Source organism: Hemiscyllium ocellatum, chromosome 24 (assembly GCF_020745735.1).
Source record: "Hemiscyllium ocellatum isolate sHemOce1 chromosome 24, sHemOce1.pat.X.cur, whole genome shotgun sequence".
Taxonomy (NCBI): Eukaryota; Metazoa; Chordata; class Chondrichthyes; order Orectolobiformes; family Hemiscylliidae; genus Hemiscyllium; species Hemiscyllium ocellatum.
In genome coordinates this window covers 47,359,492-47,385,019 of record NC_083424.1, presented here as the reverse complement: position 1 = coordinate 47,385,019, position 25,528 = coordinate 47,359,492, and the positions used below count along the sequence as shown (strand labels likewise).

Below are 25,528 nucleotides of genomic sequence, written 5' to 3'. Positions count from 1 at the left end.
CCTTGTGGCTCCGAAACTCAATCCCACTCTCAATAAAAGCTAACACACCATATGCCTTCTTAACAACCCTATCAACCTGGTTTGCACCTTTCAAGGATCTATGTGCATGGACGCAGAGATCTCTCTGCTCATCCACACTACCAAGAATCTTACCATTAGCCCAGTACTCTGTATTCCCGTTACTCCTTCCAAAGTAAATCACCTCACATTTTTCTGCATTAATCTCTATATGCCACCTCTCGGCCCAGATCTGCAGCTTATCTATGTCTCTCTGTAACCTACAACACCCTTCGTCACTATTCACAACTTTTTCGACCTTACTGTCATCTGCAAATTTACTAACTCATCCTTCTATGCCCTCATCCAGGTCATTTATATGAATGACAACCAACGGTGGACGCAAAACTGATCCTTGCGGTACCCCACGAGTAACTAAACTCCAGGATGAATATTTCCCATCAACCACCGTCCTCTGTCTTCTTTCAGCTAGCCAATTTATGATCCAAACTGCTAAATCACCCTCAGTCCCATTTCTCCATGTTTTGTGCAATAGTCTACTGTGAAACGCCTTACTGAAATCCACGTACACCACATGCACCTGTTTGGTCACCGTCTCAAAGAACTCAGTAAAGGTTTGTGAGGCACGACCTACCCTTCATAAAACCATGTTGACTATCTCTAATCAACTTATTCCTCTCTAAACGATTATAAATCCTATCTCTTATAACCTTTACCAACACTTTACCCACAACTTAAGTAAGGTTCACTGGTCTATACTTACCCAGGTTGTCTCCATTCCCCTTCTAGAACAAGGGAACATTTGCTATCCTCCAGTCTTCTGGCACTATTCCTGTAGAAAATAACGACATAAAGATTAAAGCCAAATGCTCGGCAATCTCCTCCCTGGCTTCCCAGAGAACCCTAGGATACATCCCATCTGGCCCAGGGGACTTACCTGTTTTTACACTTTCCAGATTTGTGCACCTCAATTCCATCTAGTCTAGTAGCTTGTATCTCAGTTTTCTTCTCGACAATATTGTCTTTTTCTAGTATGAATACTGACTAAAAGTATTCATTTAGCACTTCCCCTATCTCCTCAGGCTGTACACACAACTTCCCACTACTATGCTTAATTGACCCTAATCTTACTCTAGTCATTCTTTTATTCCTGATACAGCTATAGAAAGCCTTAGGGTTTACCTTGATCCTATTCACCAATGATTTCTCATGTCCCCTCTTGGTTCTTCCTAGCTCTCTCTTTGTGTCCTTCCTAGCTAACATATAACTCTCAAGTGCCCTAACTGAGCCATCACAGCTCTTCCTAACATAAGCCTCCTCCTTCCTCTTGACAAGCGATTCAACCTCCTTAGTAAATCATGGCTCCTATGCTCGACAACTCCCTCCCTGCCTGACCGGTACATACTTATCAAGGACCCGCAGTAGCCTGACCTTGAATAAGCTCCACATTTCAATTGTGCCCATCCCCTGCAGTTTCCTTCCCCATCCTATGCATCCTAAATTTTGCCTAATCGCAAAGTAATTGCCTTTCCCCCAGCTATAACTTGCCTTGGATAAATATCTATCCCTTTGCATCACTAAAGTAAACATAACTGAATTTTAGTCACTATCACCAAAGTGCTCACCTACCTCCAAATCTAATACCTGGCCAGGTTCATTACCCAGTACCAAATCTAATGTGGCCTTGCCCCTTGTTGGCCTGTCTATATACTGTGTCAGGAAACCCTCCTGCACATTGGACGAAAACTGACCCATCTGAAGCACTTGAACTATAGTATTTCCAGTCAATATTTGGAAAGTTAAAGTACCCCATAACAACTACCCTGCCACTCTCGCTCCTATTGAGGATAATCTTTGCTCTCCCTTCCTCTATATCTCTGAAACTATTTTGGAGGCCTATCGAAAACTCCCAACAAGGTAACCTCCTTTCCTGTTTCTAATTTCAGCCCACATTACCTGAGTAGATGAGTCCTCAAACGTCCTTTCTGCAACTGTAACACTGTCCTTGACTAACAGTGCCACACCCCCACCTCTTTTACCATCTTCCCTGTTCTTACTGAAACATCTAAATCCCAGAACCTACAATAACCATTCCTCTCTGTTCTCTACCCATGTCGCTGAAATGGCCACAACATTGAATCCCAGGTACCAACCCATGCTGCAAGTTCACTCACCTTATTCCGGATGCTCCTGGCATTGAAGTAGACACACTTCAAACCAACTTCTTGCAATCTTGAAATCTTAGTTCTGACTTCACTACTCTCATCCTCCCATATACTTGAACTACAATTTTGGTTCCCATCCCCCGGCTGAATTAGTTTAAACCCACCCGAAGTGCATTAGCAAATATCCCCCCCAGGATATTGGTACCCCTTTGGTTCAAGTGAAGACTATCCTGTTTGTAGAGGTCCCACTACTCCAGAAAGAGCTCCAATTATCCAGGAATCTAAAACCCTCCCAACTGCATCATCCCTGTAGCCACGGATTCAACTCCTCTCTCTCCCTATTCCTCACCTCGCTAGCACGTGGCATGGGCAACAAACCAGAGATTACAACTCTTTTTGTTCTAGTTCTGAGTTTTCACTCTAGCTCCCTGAATTTCTGCTTTAAATCCCCATCTCTCTTCCTACCTATGTCGTTGGTGCCTTTGTGGACCACGACTTCGGGCTGCTCCCCCTCCCCCTCAAGGATCCCAAAAACACAATCAGAGACATCACACCCTGGCATCTGGGAGGCAACTGTGAGTCCCACTCGTTCCCACGGAACCCCCTATCTGTCCCCCTAACTATGGAGACCCGAATGACTAATGCTCTGCTCCTCTTCCCCCTTCCCTTCTGAGCAACAGGGACAGATTCTGTGGCAGACACCTTTGCCCCATTGCTTACTTCTGGTAAGTCATCCCCTCTAGTAGTATCCAAAACATTATACTTGTTGTTGAGAGCAACAGCCACACTGCACTGTCTGCCAGTTCCCTTTCCGTCCCCTGATGGTATCGCATCTACCTTCTTCTTTTACCTGAGGTGTGACTACCTCCCTGTAACTCCTCTCAATCGCCCCCTCCGCCTCCTGAATGATCCGAAGTTCATCCAGCTCCAGCTCCAGTTCCCTAACACGGTTTTCGAGGAGCTGGAGTTGAGTGCACTTCCCACAGATGTAGTCAGCAGGGACACTAGTGGTGACCCTTACCTCCCACATTCTGCAGGAGGAACATTCAACTGCCCTAACCTCCATTCCCACTGTTCTAAATTCCCAACAAGACTACTGAAAAACCTTTTTTAAAAACCTGTCACATTATCAATCGGCACATATAACTTTTTATTGGTTAGAGGAGAAGGACAAGTGGGAAACCACTACCTGAATAGTGTTTCGGGTAAAGCAGCCACCAAATATAAAGCCTCATTTCCCAGCATTCCTATGTCTGCTCCTGCTCAGTGTGCACTCCGCCTATACACGAGGTAAACCTTTATATCTTTCTAAATTTACCTTTCCTTCAGGCCTCTGACCCTCGCTGTCGCTTCTCCCACTCCAACCTTCCCTCAGGCCTCTGTTCCTCACTGTCAGTCCTCCCACTCCAACCTTCCCTCAGGCCTCTGGTCCTCACTGTCAGTCCTCCCACTCCAACCTTCCCTCAGGCCTCTGGTCCTCACTGTCAGTCCTCCCACTGCATCTGCCACCAAAAAGAAAATGAAGCTCATCAGTATGACCGTCAATCAGACAAGTGATGATGAAAAGAGGTAACACTGTTATGAATGTGAGATTTTATTTCCAAACTGTGCACCCATGTTCCATCAGAGGCTTTTCTTTTGCCATTCCCTCCCACCACATGCACTGTGTAGGGTTACTCCTGGCTAGCATGTTTGACCTAGTGCAGAGCTGGCTCTTCAGCACCGCCCTCCTAATCTGCAATCTTCTTCCTGACCTCTCCGCCCCCACCCCACTCTGGCCTATCACCCTCACCTTGACCTCCTTCCACCTATCCCACCTCCATCGCCCCTCCCCCAAGTCCCTCCTCCCTACCTTTTATCTTAGCCTGCTTGGCTACTCACTCTCATTCCTGATGAAGGGCTTATGCTCGAAACGTCGAATTCTCTATTCCTGAGAAGCTGCCTGTCCTGCTGTGCTTTGACCAGCAACACATTTTCAGCTGTGATCTCCAGCATCTGCAGACCTCATTTTTTACTCTTAAAGAGGGCACAACATTCAACAAGCTCTCTTCATGTGCATTTAAATTACAATGAATTGATGCTAATGCTCATGTTGAGAAATTATCCAAAAACTAAGTTGTTCATTTATTGAATTTGCAATTTTGTAAATATTATAGGGTGCTTTATTAATTAAATGTCCTATTATAAATTCAAGTTATCATTGCAATGTGTTTGCATACCCATGCTAGCTTAGTCATTAGACTTGTGCTATCAGTTATTTTCACATTATTTAATCAACTTTTAAACTGCAATATGCTCACAACGTTCTTTAGCCGAGCAGAGTACACTTCCCCAGTAATCATATCTTGACGTTGTGTGACTATATCGCTAATATAGACTGTGCTGGAAGCTGTAAGTAACCCAAGGTGCCTGGAAACTGTTTAAGTATAATCATGAGTGAACATCTGGGTTAGAACAGGGAGGAACCCTCCCTTAACTGGCTAAAGACCAGAACTTGACTCCATTGATTGCATATTCACCTCTGAGTCAGAGGGTTGTGTTCTAATGTCCCACTGTGGAGACTTGAGTACAATATTCGAGGTTGACATTCCGTTGCAGCACTAAGACTTCAGCTGCCCTGCCATGTAGATCTAACTGGTCACATTGCATTATTTTAAACAGAAATGAGTTCATCCTGTTCAATATTCATTCCTTAAGCAATGTCCTAAAAATACAACATCACTGGTCATTATCACATTGCTGTTTAAGGGAACTTGCTGTGCACATCTTGGCTGTCATGGTTTTACAAGTTACTGCACTTTACAATTGGTTCATTGGCTATAAAGTGCGATTAGATGTTAGGCAGTCACGGCAAACTCTTGCATAGGGACAAGTATTTTTTTTAACTGAGGAGAACTTTGTAATATTCCATAAATACAAAATATCACAGCTCATGAAATGATATTGCTCCATTTATTTCAATCTAGTAACTTGGCTTTGTGCAAAAGTGAAGGTAAATCCAACTTTGTAAATGTGGGATTCGCAGCCCACTCTAACTCTTCTTTTTCCCTCGCTTTCATGGACAAACAAACATCATAAATTAGATTTTTATTCTGATTACAACTACCCCAAATGCTGGTGGCTTGACCTCCTTTGTTGTGGAACAGCTGTTCCCTGTTGCAGTGAGATATTGCCAAAACACATCTGTGTGTGGTGTACAGCCAGCTGTCGGCTGAAGTAAACAGCTGGAAATGCCTTCCCATTCTCCCTCAAAGGGATTCTGGAAATTCTTTAAAAGTTTTTGTGTCAGTGTTAATGCTGAGAGGTTGCCTTCATTCACAGTACTGTGAATGGATCTTGCAGTCGCTCTGGCTTTGTGATTGTTTCCCTGTCCCTCACTGTACTGCATTACATGCACATTTACAATCATTCCAACAGAATCAGGATCAGCAGAGGCCTGCTGCTCCAAAATAAGGAAAGGTCAAATAAATTCTGGTTTTCTTGTTTCAGCATGAGCAGAAACTGAATTACTGAGGACTAGGTCCTTAGATTGTGAAAACATTTAGCCTCTGTCAGTAAACACATTGGAGGATGCAGAGCGAATTTACCATAATGTAAAGTGAAAGACTTCAGTCTTTTGGGGATTAGATGAGCTGGGATTGTTTGACTTTGAATGGAAAACATTATGGGGAATTTTAATACAGGGATTCAAAATCATGAAGAATTTAAGTAAATAAGACTACAAGGTATAGGAATGAAATTAGGCAAAACTATTACTATTGTCAGTAGGATCAGGGGTGGATTCAGATTTGATGGAATAAAGAACCAGGGGAGTTAGGTGAACTTTTTAAATGTGGCATATTTTTATTATATTTCAGGATGCCAGGTTAGAAGATGCTACAGGAGCCAGTCTTTACTCAATCTTGCATTTATTTAAGATTGAAAGCTTTTAAGTCTACACCTCCAAACTCCACAATACCCAGTTTCAGTGACTGTCTCTTTGTATGTGGTCAAGTAAAACCCTAATTAATGCTCTCAACTGTATATAATGTAACACAATTAATATATAGTTATCAGTTATGGCCTGGAATGCACTGCCTGGGAGGATATTGGAAGCAAGCTCAGTAGTAATTTGCAGAAGGGAATTAGATAGATACGTGAAGGAGAATAAAATTCAGGTGTTTGGGAAAGAACTAGGGTATGAGCTTCATTGGATAGCTCATTCAACAGGTACAATAAGCTAAATAGCCTCTTTCTGAGCTGTATGATTCACTTACTTTGCAGATACATTTTATTAAAGGAGCATGAAGGTTGTGTTGGTTGTGGACCTTTTCATCTGGTAGATACTCGGGGAGACAACACACTGAACAGACTCTGTTTTATTGACCTATCTTTTTGAGGAAGCTTGTTATGAGTGACTAAAAAGAGGGGAAGCCTGCACACGCCAGATTTTGATATCAACTGCCCTCAAATGTTCTGCTGCTCCAATCTTATCTGTTCAGTCTCTTGTTCCTGTTTTACATGTGCCTTGAGTGGTAAGGGCAGTGCAGTAACCAGTGAAATTGTTCCTCTTCTACAGATGACTCGGGTGACGAGGAGCCAACTTCGCAGTCCGATAAGAGTGAGCTGCACACCACCCTGAGGACCCTAGCCAGCAAGCTTGACGACCTGAGCCAGTGCAATGAACTCATCTCGAAGCACGGGGCAGCCCTTCAGAGGTCTCTGAGTGAGCTTGAGAACTTAAAGTTACCAGATGAGAGTGGAGAAAAAATTAAAACAGTCAATGAGCGAGCAACCCTCTTCCGCATCACCTCCAATGCTATGATCAATGTAAGCAAAGGTTTTTTTAATGTCTCTAGTGTGAATGTTTTTTGCCTCAGATTGTCTCAGATGGAAGACTTATTTGTACAAAGGCAACATTGTCAAATGTAAAGCTGTTGTGAACAAATTAAATTGTACAAGGTGTAATATACTCCTTTATCTGAACTGTATATGGGGAAATATTACAATGATAAGACTTCGCCATTTTAGCTGCGTGAGGACTTACAGAGTTTGTGCATGCAGGGAATTGGTGAGTTTGGCAGAGCATTAGTAACTCAGGACATTAGTGATCAGGACATTAGTAACTCATTCCCAAATTAAGTTTTTCTAACTAATGCAAGTGTTACCCACACACTCTGTTTAGCACAAATGGAGCAGCCTGGACAATGTTTATGCTGGCTAACCTTTTTATTAATGTCTGACAGCCAGCTTATTATGCTTTTCATAATGATGTAAGTATCCTAGAGCTCATTACTGTAACAACCAAATAATGCTATTTGACCTTCCTGGATTTGCTTGGTGTGACTAATACAGTGAGATGTGATAATAACCTGAAGCAAATGGATATCTAATTGTATTAGTGTTCTTTGAGATGGAAATATTTTGGAGACACGTTTTGCACAATATTGCATGGCTGTTTAATCCTGCCCACCAATCGGCACGGGTAAAGTAATGCGGTCTCTGATTGCTCACCACGTCAGTATAAGACATGTTTTGAGATTAGAAGAGCTTTATTTTGAACTTAGAGTTCTAACAAAGAGAATCTTTTGTACTCCTTTTGATTCTTTTTGTTTTCTCAGTCAGGCTGATGGTGTTCTGCATCAATAATCTGATGCATTGTGTAAGGGTTCATCAGGAAGTTGGTAGGTTGGAGCCTGTATCACACAGCGAGTGGATGTTTTGGAGCCTGATCAAAACACTGCTATTGTTTCTGAGCCTCAGTGCACCTCTGAGTTCTTTGAAATAAATTAAATGATGATTTTATTTTCAGATTCTTTTACTCTTACTAATACTTGCCTATAATTGGAGGCATCCAAAATGATTCTTTTAGCTGTGAGATTGTTAATTGAGAGGAATTTTTCACACTGTTTTCACACTATACCTGTTTCAGATTCTCTCCTTTTGCATTACTTGTTTATGTGGCATTGCCTGTGAATATTTTTTCCCTCATACAGGATGAATTCTGTATTGATACAGAAAAAATGAAAGCAAAATACTGTGGATGCTGGAAAATTGAAGGTAAAGCAGAGAATGCTAGAGAAATTCTGGAGATCTGGTACCGTATGTGGAGAAAGAAAAGCAGAGTTAATGTTTCAAATCCAATATGATGTCTTTTTTAGTCTCCAAAGATTAACTCTGTATTTCTGACCACACATGCTGCCAAACTGTGGTGAGTTTCTCTGATACTTTCTGTTTTGTCTTCTCTTTCAGACTACGATCTTGGGTTGCATTATTCAATATGGAGCCTGTGATGGGTGCTGTAAAGGGTACCTTTCACCTCCTCCACATGTCAGATTAGCTCACAACTAGTGAAGTGCTTCCCACATGTGGCCCCTATTTCATGTCAGAAGTAGCCATTTATGCACAGCAGGATCCCACAAACATCCAGGCAAAACTAACTAAGCACTCTGTTTATTGGTGATTGAGGGACAAATAAAAACCGGGAAAATGGGGATAACTCCCCAACTTTTCTACAGCTGTGTACCATGGGATCTGCATTGTTCTGAGAGATTTGATAGAGTTTTGGTTTAATGTCTCACCCGAAAGATAGCAGCTCTGACACTGCAGCACTCCCTTGTTACTGCACTGACATGTCAATGTTGAGTTTCTGTCTGGAATGGGACTATAACCCTAGCCCTGTCATTCTATAGGCAATGTCAAACCATAGGATCTGACTAACGTGAGTTTGATGTTAGGGGACCTTGGCGTCAGCTATAATGACTTTTCTTTACAGCAGTGAGCTTTGCCAAATAGGCACGATAGCTAAGGGACTGTTGTCAGAGCCCTGGATATTACCACCCTGGAAATTGGCAGAGTCTGAGTCGAAGTCCAAGATTTCTGTCTCCTCTAAACTTTTGCCCAAATTTGTAACTGACATATAGAAACAGATTTCTGCAGTCAGTTTTGGTGGGACAAGGATCGACAGTCCACCCAAGTATCCAAGATTAACAGCCCTGGGCATGTTACTCAGATTGTCCTGTCAGATGCTGCCTGGGTGACCCTTGGCGAAACAATGTAGACTACAACTTTTCATCATTTACTGTATTGTGGAATTATTGTTGTTCTCCTGCTAATGTTATGATGGGAGTTTGGAAAGATCTCTCCACAGTGTCAGTGGCTGGGTCAGCACCAGGGTGGATTCTGTTTAAGTGACTTTACATATTAGAACATGCAGTTTCATGTGAGACCGTACTTGGGCTATTGAGTGTGGTTTTGGTCTCCCTATCTAAGAGAGAATATGTTTGCCTAGATAGAGTGCAGCAAAGGTTCACTAAGCTGATAACCGGGAATGGCAAGACTATTTTGAACAAAGTACAATACAGCACAGAAACAGGCCCTTCAGCCCTCAAGCCTGCGCCAACACATGTTGCCCTTCCATATTATAAAACATTCTTCACTTACAGGATCTGTGTCCCTCTATTTCCTTCCTATTCAAGTATTTGTCCAGCTGCTTCTTGAGTGCTGCTATTGAGTCTGTTTCCACCATCTTGTGTGGCAGTGCATTCCATATACCACACTTTGTGTGAAAAACTTGCCTTGCATGTCTCATTCAAAAGAACCCCCCCTCCCTGAACCCCTCCAACCTAGGTAAAAAGTCTCATGCTTCCAACTCTATCCATGCCATTTACAATCATATAAACTTCTTTCAGGTCGCTCCTCAACCTCATGGGTTCCAGTGAAAACAATCCCAGTCTCTCCAACCTTTCTTCATGGTGAAAATACCCCATACCAGGCGGCAGCATCCACAACCTTCTGATAGTTTGGTGACCAGAACAGTATGCAATGTTCCAAGTGTGGCCTAGCTTAAGTTCCATAAAGCTGCAGCATAACTTGTCTATCCTCATACTTGTCCATTCCAATGAAGGCAAGCATGCCATAAGCCTATTTTACTGCCTTATCTACCTGCACTGCCATGCTAAGTAAGCTGTGAATTTTCACACCCAGATTCCTCTGCCTATCAATATTCCGAAGGGTTCTGCCATTTACTGTATAGTTCCCATCTGTACTTGACCTTCCAAAATGCATCACCTCACTTTTGTCTGGATTAAACTGTATCTGACATTTTTTTCTGTCCATACCTCCAACTGATCTATGTTCTGCTGTATCCTCTAACAAGTCTCTTCACTATTTGCAACTCCACCAATCTTTGTATCTTTCTAATTAAATCAGCCATGTTTTCCTCCAAATCATTTAAGTAGACCCAGAGGTCCCAGCACCGAACCCTATGGACCACCACTCACCACAATGTTCCATTCCAAAAAGCATCCTTCCACTGCTGTCATCTGCCTCTTGTGACTAAGCAAGTTCTGCATCCGTCTTGCCAGCTCACTCCTGATAGCAGGTGACTTCACCTTTTGTACCAGTCTGCCATGAGGGACCTTGTTAAAAGCTTTACTTAAGTCCACGTGGACAACATCAACTGTTTTTTCCTCATCAATCATCTTCGTCACCTCCTCAAAACATTTGGTCAAGTTAGTAAGGCATGACCTCTTCCACACAAAGCCATGGTGCCTATCGCTAAAAGTACATTTACTTCTAAATGTGTATAAATCTTGTCCCTGAGAATCTTTTCCAATAATTTCCCGAACACTGATGTGAAGCTCTCAGGCCTGTAATTTCCTGGATTTTCCTTGCTACCCTTCTTAAATAATGGGACAACATTGGCTATTCTCCAGTCCTTTGGGACCTCACCTATGGCCAAAGAAAATACAAAAATGTCTTGTCAATATTCCAGCAAATTGTTGTCTTGCCTCCTTCAATATTCTGGGATAGATCCATCAGGACCTGGGGACTTATCTACTTAATACTTTCTAGATGCACAACACCTGTTTCTTTTTAATAGCAATTTGGTTTAAAAATTTGACACCTCCCTTCCTTGAGATCATACTCCACTAATTCCTTCTCTTTGGTGAATACTGACACCTCCTTTGTCCTTGAGTGAGCCAATCCTTTCCTGGCTGCCCTGTTGCTTTTTATATATGTATAAAAAGCGTTGGGCTTCTCCTTAATCTTGCTTGCTAATTACTTTTCACAGCCCCTTTTAGCCTTTCTAATTCCTTGTTTAAGTTTTTCCCTATTTTCCTTATATACTTAAAGGGCTTCATCACTTTCCATCCTTTTAGATCTTATGGACACTTCCTTTTTTTTTGAATAAGGTCGTAACATCCCTGGTCATCCAAGGTTCACGTAACTTGCCATTCATAACCTTCATTCTTACAGCAACATGCCACTCCTGAACTCTTATCAACTGCCATTTGAAATGCTCCCACATGTCCTCTATAGATTTACCCTCAACAGCTGCCTCCAATCAAAATTCTCCATTTCCTGCTTAATATTGTTGTGGTTCATCTTCCCCCAATTTAACACCTTCAACCAAGGACTGCTGTGATCCTTATCCATGAGTATCTTAAAACCCATGGGATTATGGTCACTATTCCCGAAATGCTCCCCCACTGAACTTCATTTACCTGGCTAGGCTCCTTCCCCAAAACCTGGTCCAATATCACTCTTTCCCTAGTTGGACTGTTTACATACCGTGTCAGGAAAACCTCCTGAATGGTCCTTACAAATTCTGCTCCATCCAAGCCCTCAGCATGTAGTGAGTCCCAGTCAGTACAGGGGAACTTAAAATCACCCACCACAACAACCCTTCTGTTTTCACATCTTTTCAAAATATTTCTATATATTCTGTCTTCTATCTCCCACTGGTCTGTTGGGAGGTCTTTGGTATGCTCGCAGCATTGAGATTTCACCTTTCCTATTCCTGAGTTCTACCCATATTGTCTCACTGCACAAGTCCTCCGATGTATCTACCCTCAGTGCAGCTGTGAGATATTTCTTTACCAGTAATACAACTTCCTCACCCCTTTTACATCCCTTTACATCATACCTGAACCATCTAAATCCTGGGACATTCAGCTGCCAGTACTGTCTCTCTTTCAGCCAAGTGTTATGACACGGTAGTGAACCCTTCTGCTAATTAAACCAAACACCCAGAAAAGCTGACCCTGCCTCATATTTATTATGGTATGTGTGACAGAGAACTTCCAAATGCCTCTATTTAAAGGAAAAATATCGATTTATTATTCAATTCTAAAAGTGAACATTAAACAATAACTATTCACAACTCTCAGCACCTCTTTTTCATTACTGCTTCCAACTCTATAACAATATACTGTTTCAATGACCACCTGTATTAGAATTACATCAACCTAATTTCAAAACCAAACAGCAGCTGTTGTCTATGGTGTCTGTCTTCCTCTGGCTGAAGATTCCCCAAGGTCATCTTTGGTCTTTTGCTGCAAAGATGTTTCATATGAAAAAGGTATCTTTGACAGAGAGCGTTTTGATTGGCAGTCTCTCTCTTTTTGGCAGTTACTCTCTCTCTCTGACTTTCAAAATGTCTGCTTCTTCATACCCTAAACATTGGATAATATCATTGGTTTGAGGTTGGCAAAAACAATAAATTCAAACCTTTTAGTAACCTGGGGTTTAATTTAAACTGATTGGTGAGATTGAAATTGTGGTCAAAAGAATCAGTTTACAGCCAAATGTTACATGTTTTTAATTTTCCAGTACATGCTGATACTGCTAGTCAGTCACATGACAAGCGCCTGCAAACTCCCAGTGCAAAACTACATTCACTCTCTCTTAAAGGTACAGTACATGCCTTCCACTTCATAACACAAGTCTTCGTTATCACTATAATGTCATAGCTCCAAGTATTAACCAAAGCCCTGAGTTCATCTACCTTCACCATTATGTGTCTCACATTGGAACACATGTATTTCAGAGACCCCCCGCCAACCCACCCCCCCATTGTTTCAGCAGCATTTCCCTGCCTGGTCTTGTTCTTCATCATGGTTTCCGTGTGTACTATCTCTCCCTCAGTTTCTGCATCTATTGCCCCACTCCTCTGATTCCCGTCCCCCACTACACGAGTTTAAACACTCCCCAACTACTGTACCAAGTATCCCCCACCAAGGACATCAGTTGTGGTTCTGCCCAGGTGTAACCCATCCATTTGTACAGATCCCACCTCCCTTAGAACCAGTCCCCATGCCCCATGAATCCCCCTCACACCATCTTTTCAGCCACGTGTTCATCCTATATATCCTGCTGTTTCTACTCTGACTAGCTCGTGGGACTGGTAGTAATCCTGGGAAAAAATATCTTTGAGGTCCTATATTTCAACTTTCGTCCTAGTTGTCTATATTCTGTTTTTTTTTAACCTATGTCATTAGTATCAACATGTATCAGGACCACTGGCTGTTCACCCTACCCCTCCAGAATGCCCTGCAATCAGAAACATCCAAGATCCTAACACCAGGGAGGAAACACACCATCCTGGACTCTCATTTGCGGCCACTTTGACACCTGACTATTCCCCTTATGATTGAATCCCCTATAACTTTGACATTTCTTTGCCTATTTCTCCCTCCCTCTGCAGCAGAGACCAATCATGGTGCCATGAATCTGGCTGCCGCTGTTATCCCCCGAGAGGACATTCCCCTCAACAATATCCAAATCTGGTTTGCGGAGGGGGCGAAATAGCCACAGGAAATGCATGTTTCACTGCCTGCTTAGCCTGCCTGTAAAGTCTGGGTCTGTGATATGACCATCTTTCTATCCATAATACTCTCCGCCTTCCAAATGCTCCAGTGTCCCCAGATGTTGCTCCAACTCCGAAACTCGGGCTTCCAGGAGCTGCAGCTGGAGAAACTTCTTGCGCACATGCAGGTGCCAGGTCCTGGGAATGTGTCCAGCTTCCCACATCAAGCAAGAGAAGCAGACTACAATTTGGAGCTCTCCTGCCATGTCTTACCCTTTTTAACTTAATTAATCCTTACAATGTCAAATACTTTTAATAATAAATTGAAACTGTTGGCGCTCTCTGCCCCAATAACAATTTCTCAAAACTTACCTGTTGCTCACCAACAGAAGCTGTTTAGGTTCATGCCCCTTTACCCTGGAACTCTCACTGCTGACCTTCCTCTCATGATGTTCCGTCACCTCTCCTCTGAACCTTGCCTCTCGTTTTTTTTTGTTTACAGGAGGAAAGAGGGTTGGAAACACTCCACTAGTCTAATGTTTGCGGCTGACCATTCCTTTACACCAGATTCTTCACCATCCATGCTGACTACAAAGCCAAACTCTCAGAATGCAAATGGGCAATGTCTCAGCCCCCTCTGGTCTTAGGAGGAGAGTTTTGGTTTGACTGGCCGTGTATTCACTAAACTTCAGAAGAATGAGAAGTGACCTGATTGAAATGTATAAAATTCTAACAGGACCAGATGCAGTGAGGATGTTTCCATTGTTTGGGAAGTCTAGAATCAGGGGGTCACTGTGTCAAGATATGAGGCAGACCATTTAGAACTGAGATAAGGAAACATTTCACTCAGAGGATGGTCAGTCTGTAGAATTTTCTACCACAGAATGCTATGGAGGCCTCTCACTGAGTATATGCAAGAAGGAGATTGATAAATGTTCACTCATTAAAGGCATCAAGGAGTATGGAGAGAAAGTGGGCATTTGGCAATTAGATAGAGGATAAGCCATGATCGTGTTGAGTCATGGAGCAGATTGAAAAGGCTGAATGGCCTGCTGTTGCTCCTAGTTTCAGTGTAACACACTCAATCAGTGTTGTTATCTGAGTTACCCCTGCTTTCTATCCTCCAGGTCAACTGTGTTCAGTGTCTCACTGTGTGAATGTTCTAACTCTGAGCTACAGTCTGAAGTAGTATCTCAAGTGTGAGATTCAATACTAGCACCATTGTAGAAAAATTAAGGAGGATCTGTAGGCACAACTTAGGGAGCTAAGAGAAAGCCTCGCTGTGAATTACAGTAGGATTATTTTTAGAAGTGCCATGTACTAGTGAACACTGAAATAGGAGGATGCTGCAACTGAGTGTGTTGTAAGAGTGGTGAACAAGGGGAATGGATTTAGGGGGGAGGCAATGGCCTGGTGGTATTATTGCTGGACTGACAATCCCGGGATGCAGGTAATGTTCTGGGGAGCCACATTGGAATCCATCCATGGCAGGTGGTGGAAGTTGAATTCTGGAATTAAGAGTCTAATGATGGCCACGAATCTGTCGTCGATTGTCAGAAAAAACCCATTTGATTCACTCATGTCCTTTAGGGAAAGAAACTACCATCCTTACCTGGTCTGGCCTACATGTGACTTCAGACCACAGCAATGTGGTTGCCTGTCAACCTGCCCTCTGAGTCATTAGGGATGGGCAATAACTACTGGCCGAGCCAGTGACACTCACATCCTGTGAAAAAAAAAATCAATCCTGGGACAGTGGGCCCAGTTCTAGGGAATGTAGGCAATGTTAGGATGTAAGAAATACTTGCCAGTTCTATTGAGGATGATTTAAATTAATATGGTGGAATCAGGATATTACATGAGAAAGAGAAAAACAAGATGCACAGCGGACTGATACAAAGCACCACAATAAGCAATAGAAGCCATTAATTAGGATCAGAGTAAAAGGAAATGCAATAATATTGTAAGTTAGGTTTACAGTGTGTGCATATCAGCACGAAGAGTATGGTTCAATAATGCTGGTGAGTTCCATGCATGAGTAGCCACTTGAGAGAATGATGTTTTGGTGAAGACAGAAACTTGGCTCAAAAAATGGCCAATACTAAGTGCTAAATATTCCTGAATGCATGATTCTTAGGAAAGATAGGGAAGAAAAGAAAGACAGATAAACAAAGAGCTGCAGATCTGCAACAAAAACAGAAATTACTGAAGAAACTCAGCAGGTCTGGCAGTATCTGTAGGAAGAAAGAAGAGTTAATGTTTCTGGTCTGCTGACTTGTTCTGATGAAGAGTCACTGCACCCAAAATGTTAGTTTTGTTTGTAGAAACATATTGTGTAAACTCTATCCAAAAACTGGGCAATTTTACAGAAGTGACAAGGCTTTTCACTGAGGGCATATGTCATTTGGGGAAATAATGACCAAGGGCGTTCTTCAGACAATGCAGTTAGAAGATCAAATATGCATTCCTGCTGCATCTAAAATATTTATTTCAGTGGGTTCCAGCATCATACCCTGAACAAAGCACACATTCATTAGAGGTAGTTATGAACAGCCTGTTCCAGCTTCTGTTCCCAGGTCACTGCTTTCTGAGAGGCAGTGGGTGGCTCTGAGTAAGGCTCTTTATTCTGAGTTTGATCGAGAAGGGTCATGTGGTTCAGCCACTGAATCCACAGAGAGTGTAGCCCTGGCATGTCAGTACCGCACCCATGGCAGCGACAGCCTTGCACTCATAAGATTGCCTTGGCCCTGTTCTGTGAACACATGGGCAGCACCATCTTTGTGACAGGCAGCCACAGCTCTGTAGCGTTGCAGAGATGAAACGCCACAATGTTGTGTTTCTAAGTGTGTGTCACTGTGACCCCACCTAGCATGGCATTGACGATAAATCTAGCCACTTGATAAAGTTCTACAGAACAGGTTCTCAGCAAAGCTGATGCCTGTGAAATAAAAGGAAAATGCAGCATGCATGAGAAGTTGGCTGACTGACAGGGAAAAAGATTAATGGTGAGCAAATTTTTTTTTGGTTTGGAAGAAGACACATTCTGGCATTCCTGAGGCATCTGTATTAGGATTACTGTTTCACTTATAATATGTCATTATTATATGATGTTGTATTATATTGTATTATTCTGTTATTATCTATATTAATATGCTACACTTTGATGAACTGGGTACAATTTCAAAACTTGCAGATGGCAAAAGATTGAAGATATTGTGAGAAGGATAGTGATAGATTTTTTAAAAAAATGGAATGGGCAGACATGTACCAAGCGAGATTTAAAGCAGGGAGTTCGGATGTGATGTATTTGGGAAGAAAGTGGAGAAGCAATAAAAAGCAAAACATTATATGAATAGGGTGGGGTGGTGCACGGGTATGAGTGGAATGCTTTTTGGAGGTTGAGTTTTCAATGGGCTTACTGGCCTCTTTGCGCACTGTGGGGATTCTATGACTGTTTCAAAGACAGAATCAAATTCTGTCATCTCTTGTGGAATCATGGGCAAATTTTCCAGGATATGCTATTTTTATGCCAGAAGCTATATGAGGGAATACACCATCAGGCTTTCATCAAAGATGATAATGTGATGGCAAGGTAGTGTGCTGCTCTTATTGATAACTTGGAGATCTAGAATGACTGCTAGAGGAGTGTCTGAAAAGGGGAGAAGGTTAGGCTAGTTATTTATCGCCTATGATCTTGCTGCATTCTTATCACGCTTTCTGACCAGGTGATGCGAGGTGAACTGGCTTCCCTTTTCGTAACCCCACTTGGTTGGCCACAACAAAGATTTTTAGCATCCTGTGGTATCTCAGTTCAGAAGATTAATTAAAATCAGTTCGCTAGTTCAAAATTGAAGAAGTTAATTGCAAGGAGTTTTTTTAAGTGAAGGAAAGTATTGCTAACTGACGCTGAGAAAAATAATAGAATATGACATCAGAAACAAGTATAAAGTGTAAAAGAGAGAGGAGCATTTGGTTCAAAAAGATCAAGAAATATGCAGTTTAAAAGCTCCTTGAGGTTCTTGAAATATCAGATTTAATGTGGTCTCACTAATGTGAGTTTAGTTTACCCTCTACCATAGCAATGTTTGTGTAAATCTTTGAGTTTTCAGTTAATGGATGTTTCTCTGATTTGCTTTGCACCAAGTGTTATCTTCTGAGAGGCTCAAGATAAAAAATGGAGAGAGGGAAAAAGATAAAGCCTTCCAGTTCTGTTGTTACACATTCATCATTCTTTTCTCTGCTCTCCCAAAAGTAGTCCCTGAAATATGATTCTGTTGTGTATTCTTGTGCCTAGCTTCATTGTCCTACCCAGCCCCCCACACCCCCAAACTACATAATCTTCAGGCATCTTTCATCCTTAATATGTAAAACTTATCCAAAAAGGTATAAATCCAATAGAAACTACTTATCTGAGTGACCGGTTTCAGTCATTTTGATGAAATTGTAGTTTCAGTTCAAAATGTTTTTTGTTTGTTGATGGTTTCGTGAAGCTTGCCTCAGCCTGGTCAGGTGATCATGCAAGCTATTGTAAGTAAGCATCTTCTTTATTTTTAAACCATTTTTATCTATGAAAGGTCCCACATATTAAAAATCAGATGATCAATGCCAAAGGTTGATCATTCACTTTTACCAGGGAAGCCAATGTTTTCCTCCTTTGAGCTGGACAACCACAAGAAGGCAATAGGGCCCAATATTGATATCAATATCTCTCATAGACCATTTTGTTTGGGAACTGGGAAGGTGGATTGTTTACAAGAACCCAAGAGCTGTTGATAATTATATTTGGTTTTAGATTTTTACATGGACTCAGAGGATCAGAGGGTCTGCTCCTGGACTGAAAGGAAGCTTTGATCCTCATTCACTCAAGCTTTCCCTTCTTACAACATCCAGGGAGTCCCCCATTATCATTCAACTGGTTCCCAGTTAAGACTTCCTGCCACTGAATTCCTCCTCCTGTTTGCCTGAAAAGTGGTTGGTCTGTCCTAATAGCATGGAGAGCTGCATTTTCCCATTTCCCTGGATACAGGTTTAGAGTTTGGATAGGGAAAGGTGCCTGATTCACACCGCTGGTGCTTCCCCACTGTCAGACCGCTAACATGATCTGCTGCCCATGCAGCAAATTGGATTGCCAAACTTTCCAACCCACGGAGCAGCCTCCCCACTGCCTGCACAAGACACCAGCTTATAAAACACAATTCCCTCTCTCTTGAGGAAGATCAAGGGAGCCATTCATGCTGGGGCCTCAGTGCCCCAGTCACAGTGTTGCACTGATGAGAGGGAGCAATTACAGCTCTGTCCGATCAATGATAAATGTTTGCATTCCATCTTGCTACCTCTCCATCCCTAACATATTTCTGTGTTGGCTGCCGAGGGAGCCTCCATGCTGAGGCTACTGAGTTGGAACCACCAAAGGAGCTTCCATTTTGGGGCCACGGAAGGAGCCTCCATGTTGAGGCCACCGAAGGAGCCTCCATCTTGGGACCACCAAATAAGCCTCCATGTTGAGACTCCCTTGCAGTTCCTGGCCTGCTTCAGGTACACCCTTTGATGTTGCCAAGGCTCCAGAGCTCTGGACTTGGCTGAAGGTATCAGGAGCTTGTCCACCAGCCTTAATAGGATGGCAAGCATAGAGGCTAATTAGGATGTTCCCAATCCCTGCAGGTTTTACTGCCAGCATTGCAACTAAGGACTCTAATTTGATCCCTTCCCATCATCATGGTGTTGAAGCATGTGAGAAAATCCTACCCAGAATGTCTGCTATCTCACACGGTCAGTTTTAGAGATTTATTAGTGAAAATTAGCTTCTTGCTATGAGGAACGGGTCACAGTTAATTTATCATGTGAGAAAGTATGACTACGAAATTAGACTACCAACAGGAAGTTTGAGTGAGTGTAAGTTATAGATTACAGTAAGGATGTGTTTATAGGAAGCATGTTGCAGTGGCCGTATCAGATGGATGTGTTTCACTGCAGAACAGATTAAATTGAAACTGATACAGCCAGGTATCAATTTATAGAGAGGGATGTTTTAATGAAAGACAGCTTGTAGAGATGTTGTAATATTTAATGCCCAAGTAGTAAAGACAAATAGTTATCTGATATTTTACCAAAATTATGCAATTCAGATAGTATTGCATGAGGAGTTCAGATTATAGAAACAGTTTAATAATAATGGCTCAGGAATAGAGTTGGAGCAAGATAGTTTACAGAAAAGTTAGTACACTCAGTATGGCTTATAGAGAGGTTGGAGAAGTGGGGGCGGTGTTTAAAGAGAGTAAGGCAGTGAAGATGATGTTTCCAAAGGGGATGAATCCGTGTGAGTTAATTCTCAAGTGGCTGAGGTCGGTGGTGAGATGGAGGGTAGATGAAGCGGGGCATAAGATTGAGGGAAGGGACCTTTTATGAAAAATGCAATTAGAAGATATAGGCTTCACTGGCTGGGCCAACATGTAATAGTCCTGTGATGGATGGTGTTCCAGGATTTTGACCAGTCATTGTGAAGGAACAGCAATATATTTCCAACTCAGGCTGGTGTGCAGCTTTAAGAGGAACCTGCAGGTGGTGGTAGTGTCCTGCTGTCTCTGTGTGACTAATCTGTAATTTATTAAATTTACCATGTGCAACAGTTTGCAAACAGACTAAATATGCACGTCCACGTGGATCAGGTATTCACTCACTGACGATTATCAGTTTTGTCGCTGTTATGTACAGGAAATTCACAGTGGCCACTGATATCAAAATGTATCTCGAGACACTCACTGCCTATCATGTCCTTCTATCAGGGGCCCGATACACAAGCAAGGGAACCTGACTCAGACCTGTAATTTTCAGCAACTTGAAGCCCAGACCGCGAGACGGTCACTTTCTTGTGTTGTATAACATTATGTAGCAGCTGTTAAGTGCAATATTTTCACTCAACAAAATATAGTGATCAACAATTTAAAGGGAGTCCACTCCAACACAATAACAAGTGTAAAACACAGAGGCCAAAATGTAGCTTGCCAAGTGTGTGAGTGACAGAAACTGACTGAGAAGGGTAGAGAGTCGAAGAGTGTGGCACTGGAAAAGCACAGCAGGTCAGGCAGCCGTTGGTGGGGGGGGAGAGGTAACTGAGAATGCAATAGGTAGATGAAGGTGGGGAAGAAACTGACAGGTCAGGTAGGAGGGTGGGGAGTGGATAGATGGGAAAGACAATGGACAGGTCATGAAGGCAATGCTGAGCTGGAGGCTTGGGACTGGGATAAGGTGGGGGAGGGGAAATGAGGAAACTGGTGAAACTCATTTCAGAGAACAACTTTGGGACACCCGAACGAACCACCCCACTGCCCTGTGGCTGAACACTTTAACTCCCCGTCCCGATCCAACCAAGGACATGCAGGTCCTGGGCCTCCTCCATCGCCAAATCCAAACCATCTGACCCCTGGAGGAAGAATGCCTCATCTTCTGTCTTGGGACCCTGCAATCCCACAGGATTAATGCAGACTTCACCAGTTTCCTCATTTCTCTTCCCCCCACCTTATCCCAGTCCCAAGCCTCCAACTTAGCACCGCCCACTCGATCTGGTCATCGTCTTTCCCATCTAGCCGCTCAACCCTCCTCTCTGACCAATCACCTTCATCTACTTATTGCATTCTCAGCTACCTTGCCCCCACCCCAACCCCCCTCCCATTTACCTCTCAGACCCACCCCCTCCCCGCCCCGGTCCACAAGACTCATCTCTGATGAAGGGCTTATGCCTGAAACGTTGATTCTCCTGCTCCTCGAATGCTGCCTGACCTGCTGTGTTTTTCCAGCTCCACACTCTGACCTCCAGCATCTGCAGTCTCACTTTCCCTGAGAAGGACATAGAGTTGGTTTGCTCCTTGTGTTTCTGTCACATTAATGATAAATGGAAAAAAAGAGCCAGGCCTTCAAACCCATCACTCTAATTTGAGGGATCCTGGATGCACAAAATATGGTCTGAGCCTGGTGCAGACCTGGTGTGAAATGGGAAGGGTTAGTTTCGGCGTTTTTCCAGCCCACTTTCTGTGCTTGTGGGCAGCTGAAGGAGCTGATGATTGGAACCTGTATTGTGACTACAAAACAACCTTCATTTTGCTGTTATTTTTCCATTTGACAGCCCCACTGCTGCCTCCATCATACTTGATCTTTGGGCTTGATTGCTGGTGGCAGCAGCCTCCAGTACACCCTGTCTCTGCTACGATTTTATGTTCTTAAATGGCTCCTCCTTTCATCACTGTCAAATGTCAGAGAGGAGGATTAGATTTGAAGCCAACGTGCCAATTACATTTCCTACTTTATCACCCAAAGTGGGAGGATCTTGTTCAGTTGAATTTTCTGATGCTGACAACCAATAGAATACATCAACTTGTACCTTGTGGAATTTGCAACAGTACGTACTCCAGAGAAGAGGCCAGCGCCACAAGTGGTATATCTCCGAATCTTCCCCCTCCTGTAGTGAAGCAAAATTATTTCAGGAATTTCTTTTTTAAAGCACATCACTGTAAAAATAATAATATCAAAATGTTAGAGTTCTGGCAGAAGGACTGCACTAGAAATCAGGCTTCATTATTTCATAAGCCATCATATAAGTATAAAGTTCACATTCACTCAGAAATATGATCAGTTTGTTTTTATGTATTATTCTTAACTACAACAATAGAACTTTCACCAGGCTTTTTAATAAACTAAAAAATATCCGGGTTTGTTCAAAGCAAACTTATTCTTCAAACAAATGGCAAACTGGTTATCAACTAAGCTAATATATGAATTAAACTATATCTCCCCTTAATCCCAAATACTGATATGTTTGTACTCAGGCAGGGCAAGACACACTCAGAGCTCTACAAATTATGAATGGAAAATTTGGGAAAACTCTTTGAATTAAGATTACAACCTTAAAGGATAGAATGAGGTGACTTTCTCACAGTTCGTTTGGTTTCTTATAACTGTTGTCGCAAAATGATGAAAGATTTTCAGATCAAATTTCAGATTCAGATGAGATTTTAACATACGAAATTTTATCTTTTTTTTTCCAAAGTACTTCACTGAGAGTGCAGTGTGGAGGGTGCTGCTTTCAGCTCCAAGATCTGACTCTTCCAAGTTGAGAGAGAGAGTACTACATTAGTGCAAACACCTCCAGCTTAAAGCTTCTAGTGTATACACTCATGATCCCAGTCTAGGGGCCTTTGCTTAGTAATGGCAGTATAGATCTATTCCAGGTTTTCAAGTCTGAAATGCTGAACCATTGAAGCAAAAAAAAACTCCACCCTCTCCTCTCTGTAAAAGTTGCTGGACACTGCTTTCCAAAATCTCCTTTTTTCTAAATAGCAAATGGATCTTAGTCTCCTTCAAACCTTGTGACTTTCCAGTTCAAAGCAAGGCAGTAGTGTGCACATTTTCATTTTCTATTCTCATAATTTATAAATATATGTTTTTCTAACTGATACCAACATCCTGTTAGGATTCTTACGTTGCTTTACCATGAAGTGTGTATGATATGATGAAAGGTTTTGGCTTTTTAGAGTCACTGTGCTGGACATTGAGACGGTCAAGGGGGTGGGGTCATTCTGATCAGCATGTGTGGTGACATCATGAATATGTTCATTTTGGAATGCATTTATGATGTCACTACACATAGCAACCAGAGCGTTTTTTCACTAATAACCCATAAAACAGACCACTTATGAGAAAACAAACCAAACCTAACACAGAACTGGATTAATTTGGCAAGGTATAGTCATGAAGCTCAATGAAGTTGTGGTTGTCTCATCTGAAATGGTTAAACAGTAATGCTTTCCCTTTTCTCTGGTTACTGTGAACTGTTGCTGACAGATTAATTATCAAGGATTGTCACCAGGAAAATGGGGAGGCTATAAACAAAAAGAGAAGATTTACAGGTTTTCCTTTAGCAGCTGAGTGAGTCGGTACTGCGTTTCTTTTTGATAATGGGATTTGAGAGAAATACTAGTCTCCAAGTGGGAGTGTATGGTAACATAGTACAGAATTCCTACTTTATGCTTGTCCAAGGCCTGAAAGCTCTAGAACTCCATTCTTCCTTCCTCCTGCAATCTTCACACTTTCAATACCCAAACCTGACATTGTCTAATGATGACTTTGACTGCTCTTCTAGTTTAAACCTTAACATTTCCTCTTCACCTCAACCTTTGACCTGTGAACCCAATTTCTGAAAGGCAGTATAAACTGTGAAAGGAACCAATGTGACCTAGTGACTGTTCATAATGCGTTCATGTTACATTCCTTTTTGTGCACTTTAAGCCAGACATTGGGCTGCATTTTTATTTTCCATTTAAAACCCTTTTCATTGTACTTATTAGATAATGGCTTTATTAAAATATCTCAGATAGAAACTTGAAACAAAAACAGAAATCACAACAAGAGAAACTCAGCTGGTCTGGCAGCATCTTTAGAAAGAAATCAGAGTAAACATTTCAAGTCCAGTGACCCTTCCAATAGAAGTGTCATGTGTTAACTGTTACTGTGGAAATAGCGTGCAGAGGAAAATAAATTGTTTAGTAATCAATGTATTATTGCAAAAGGATTTAGAGCAAAGGCTAAATGGATGTCATCATATTGTCATCAACTGACTGTTGCATCAAGTGAGTTACTTGTATCCAGTATTTGGAAGTGAAACTTTAATACGTTAACCCGAGCTGACTCAGCCCATTTTGTTTTAAAACCAGGACTTCTGCGACTTTCTCAAACTTACACCAGCAAAGCACATGATTCTGTGAAGATTTTCAAACCTCTAAGAGCTGACAGCCCACTTTCTATTAGAGTGAGATTTTTGCTACTTTATTTCATGCTCTGTTTATAAAGATGGTAAGATACAGGAACAGATTTAGGCCATTCAGCCCATCAAGTCTCCTCCACCTTTCAATCGTGGCTGATATATTTCTGAACCCCATTCTCCAGCCTTCTCTCTGTAACCCTTGCTCCCCTTACCAATCAAGAACCTATTTGTCTCTGTCTTGGCTTCACAGCCTTCTGCGGCAATGTGTTTGACAGAGTAACCACTCTCCGGCTGAAGAAATTCCTCCTCATCTCACCTCTAAGGGGTCATCTCTTCACTCTGAGCTCTACCCCCTGGTCCTAGTCGCTCCTACTAGTGCAAACAAAGTTTTCATGTTCACTCATTCTCTAGGCCTCTCAGTATTCTACACATTTCAATGAGATGCCCCCTCTTCCTTTTGAACTCCCTCAAGTACAGACCCAGAATCCTCAACCTCTCCTCATAAGACAAGCCCTTTATTCCCAGGATCATTTGTGTAAACTCCTCTGAACCTCTCCAATGCCAGTCCATCCTTCCTTAAACAAAGCTTCCAACTGAGTCAGCTCCATTATACCCACGTCCTGTATCCACTCCAACAGCGTTTGTTCCACAAACAGAGTTACACCTCAATCTTGATCATGCTATTTTCAACTTGCAAAGAACATTTCTGCTTGAAGTGGATTTTTTGTGAACTATAGTTTCAGAATAGTTTTGTGTGAATTGTTTTCCAGCACCCTTTAAATTATCCAGCCAGCTTACTTGGGCTGTACAAATGCAATAGGAAACTCCTTCATAAAATTGGATTTTGTCGAGTTTTAACTTGAATCTGAAGTGTGCTCTTATTTCTGACTGAAACCCTATTTTGGATTGATGCTGCTTGCTGTCACTGAACATCAAAAGCAAAATGATGGAGAAACATTTGTCATTTGAATTCACAGCTCTGTATAGTCAGAGAAAGCAAGAAAATGTTCATGAGTGCCA

At 42.2% G+C, this 25,528-nt stretch overlaps 1 protein-coding gene across 4 annotated transcripts in view; it reads left to right on the top strand.

The window, feature by feature from the left end:
* LOC132827185 (oxysterol-binding protein 2-like) overlaps nucleotides 1–25,528 on the top strand; it is a 345,989-nt gene that overhangs the window by 204,068 nt on the left and 116,393 nt on the right. For all 4 annotated transcript variants that reach the window (XM_060843759.1, XM_060843758.1, XM_060843757.1 and 1 more), the window contains one exon: nucleotides 6,742–6,992. In XM_060843759.1, coding sequence (XP_060699742.1) covers nucleotides 6,742–6,992 — 251 coding nt within the window. The remainder of the gene's footprint in view (nucleotides 1–6,741; nucleotides 6,993–25,528) is intronic.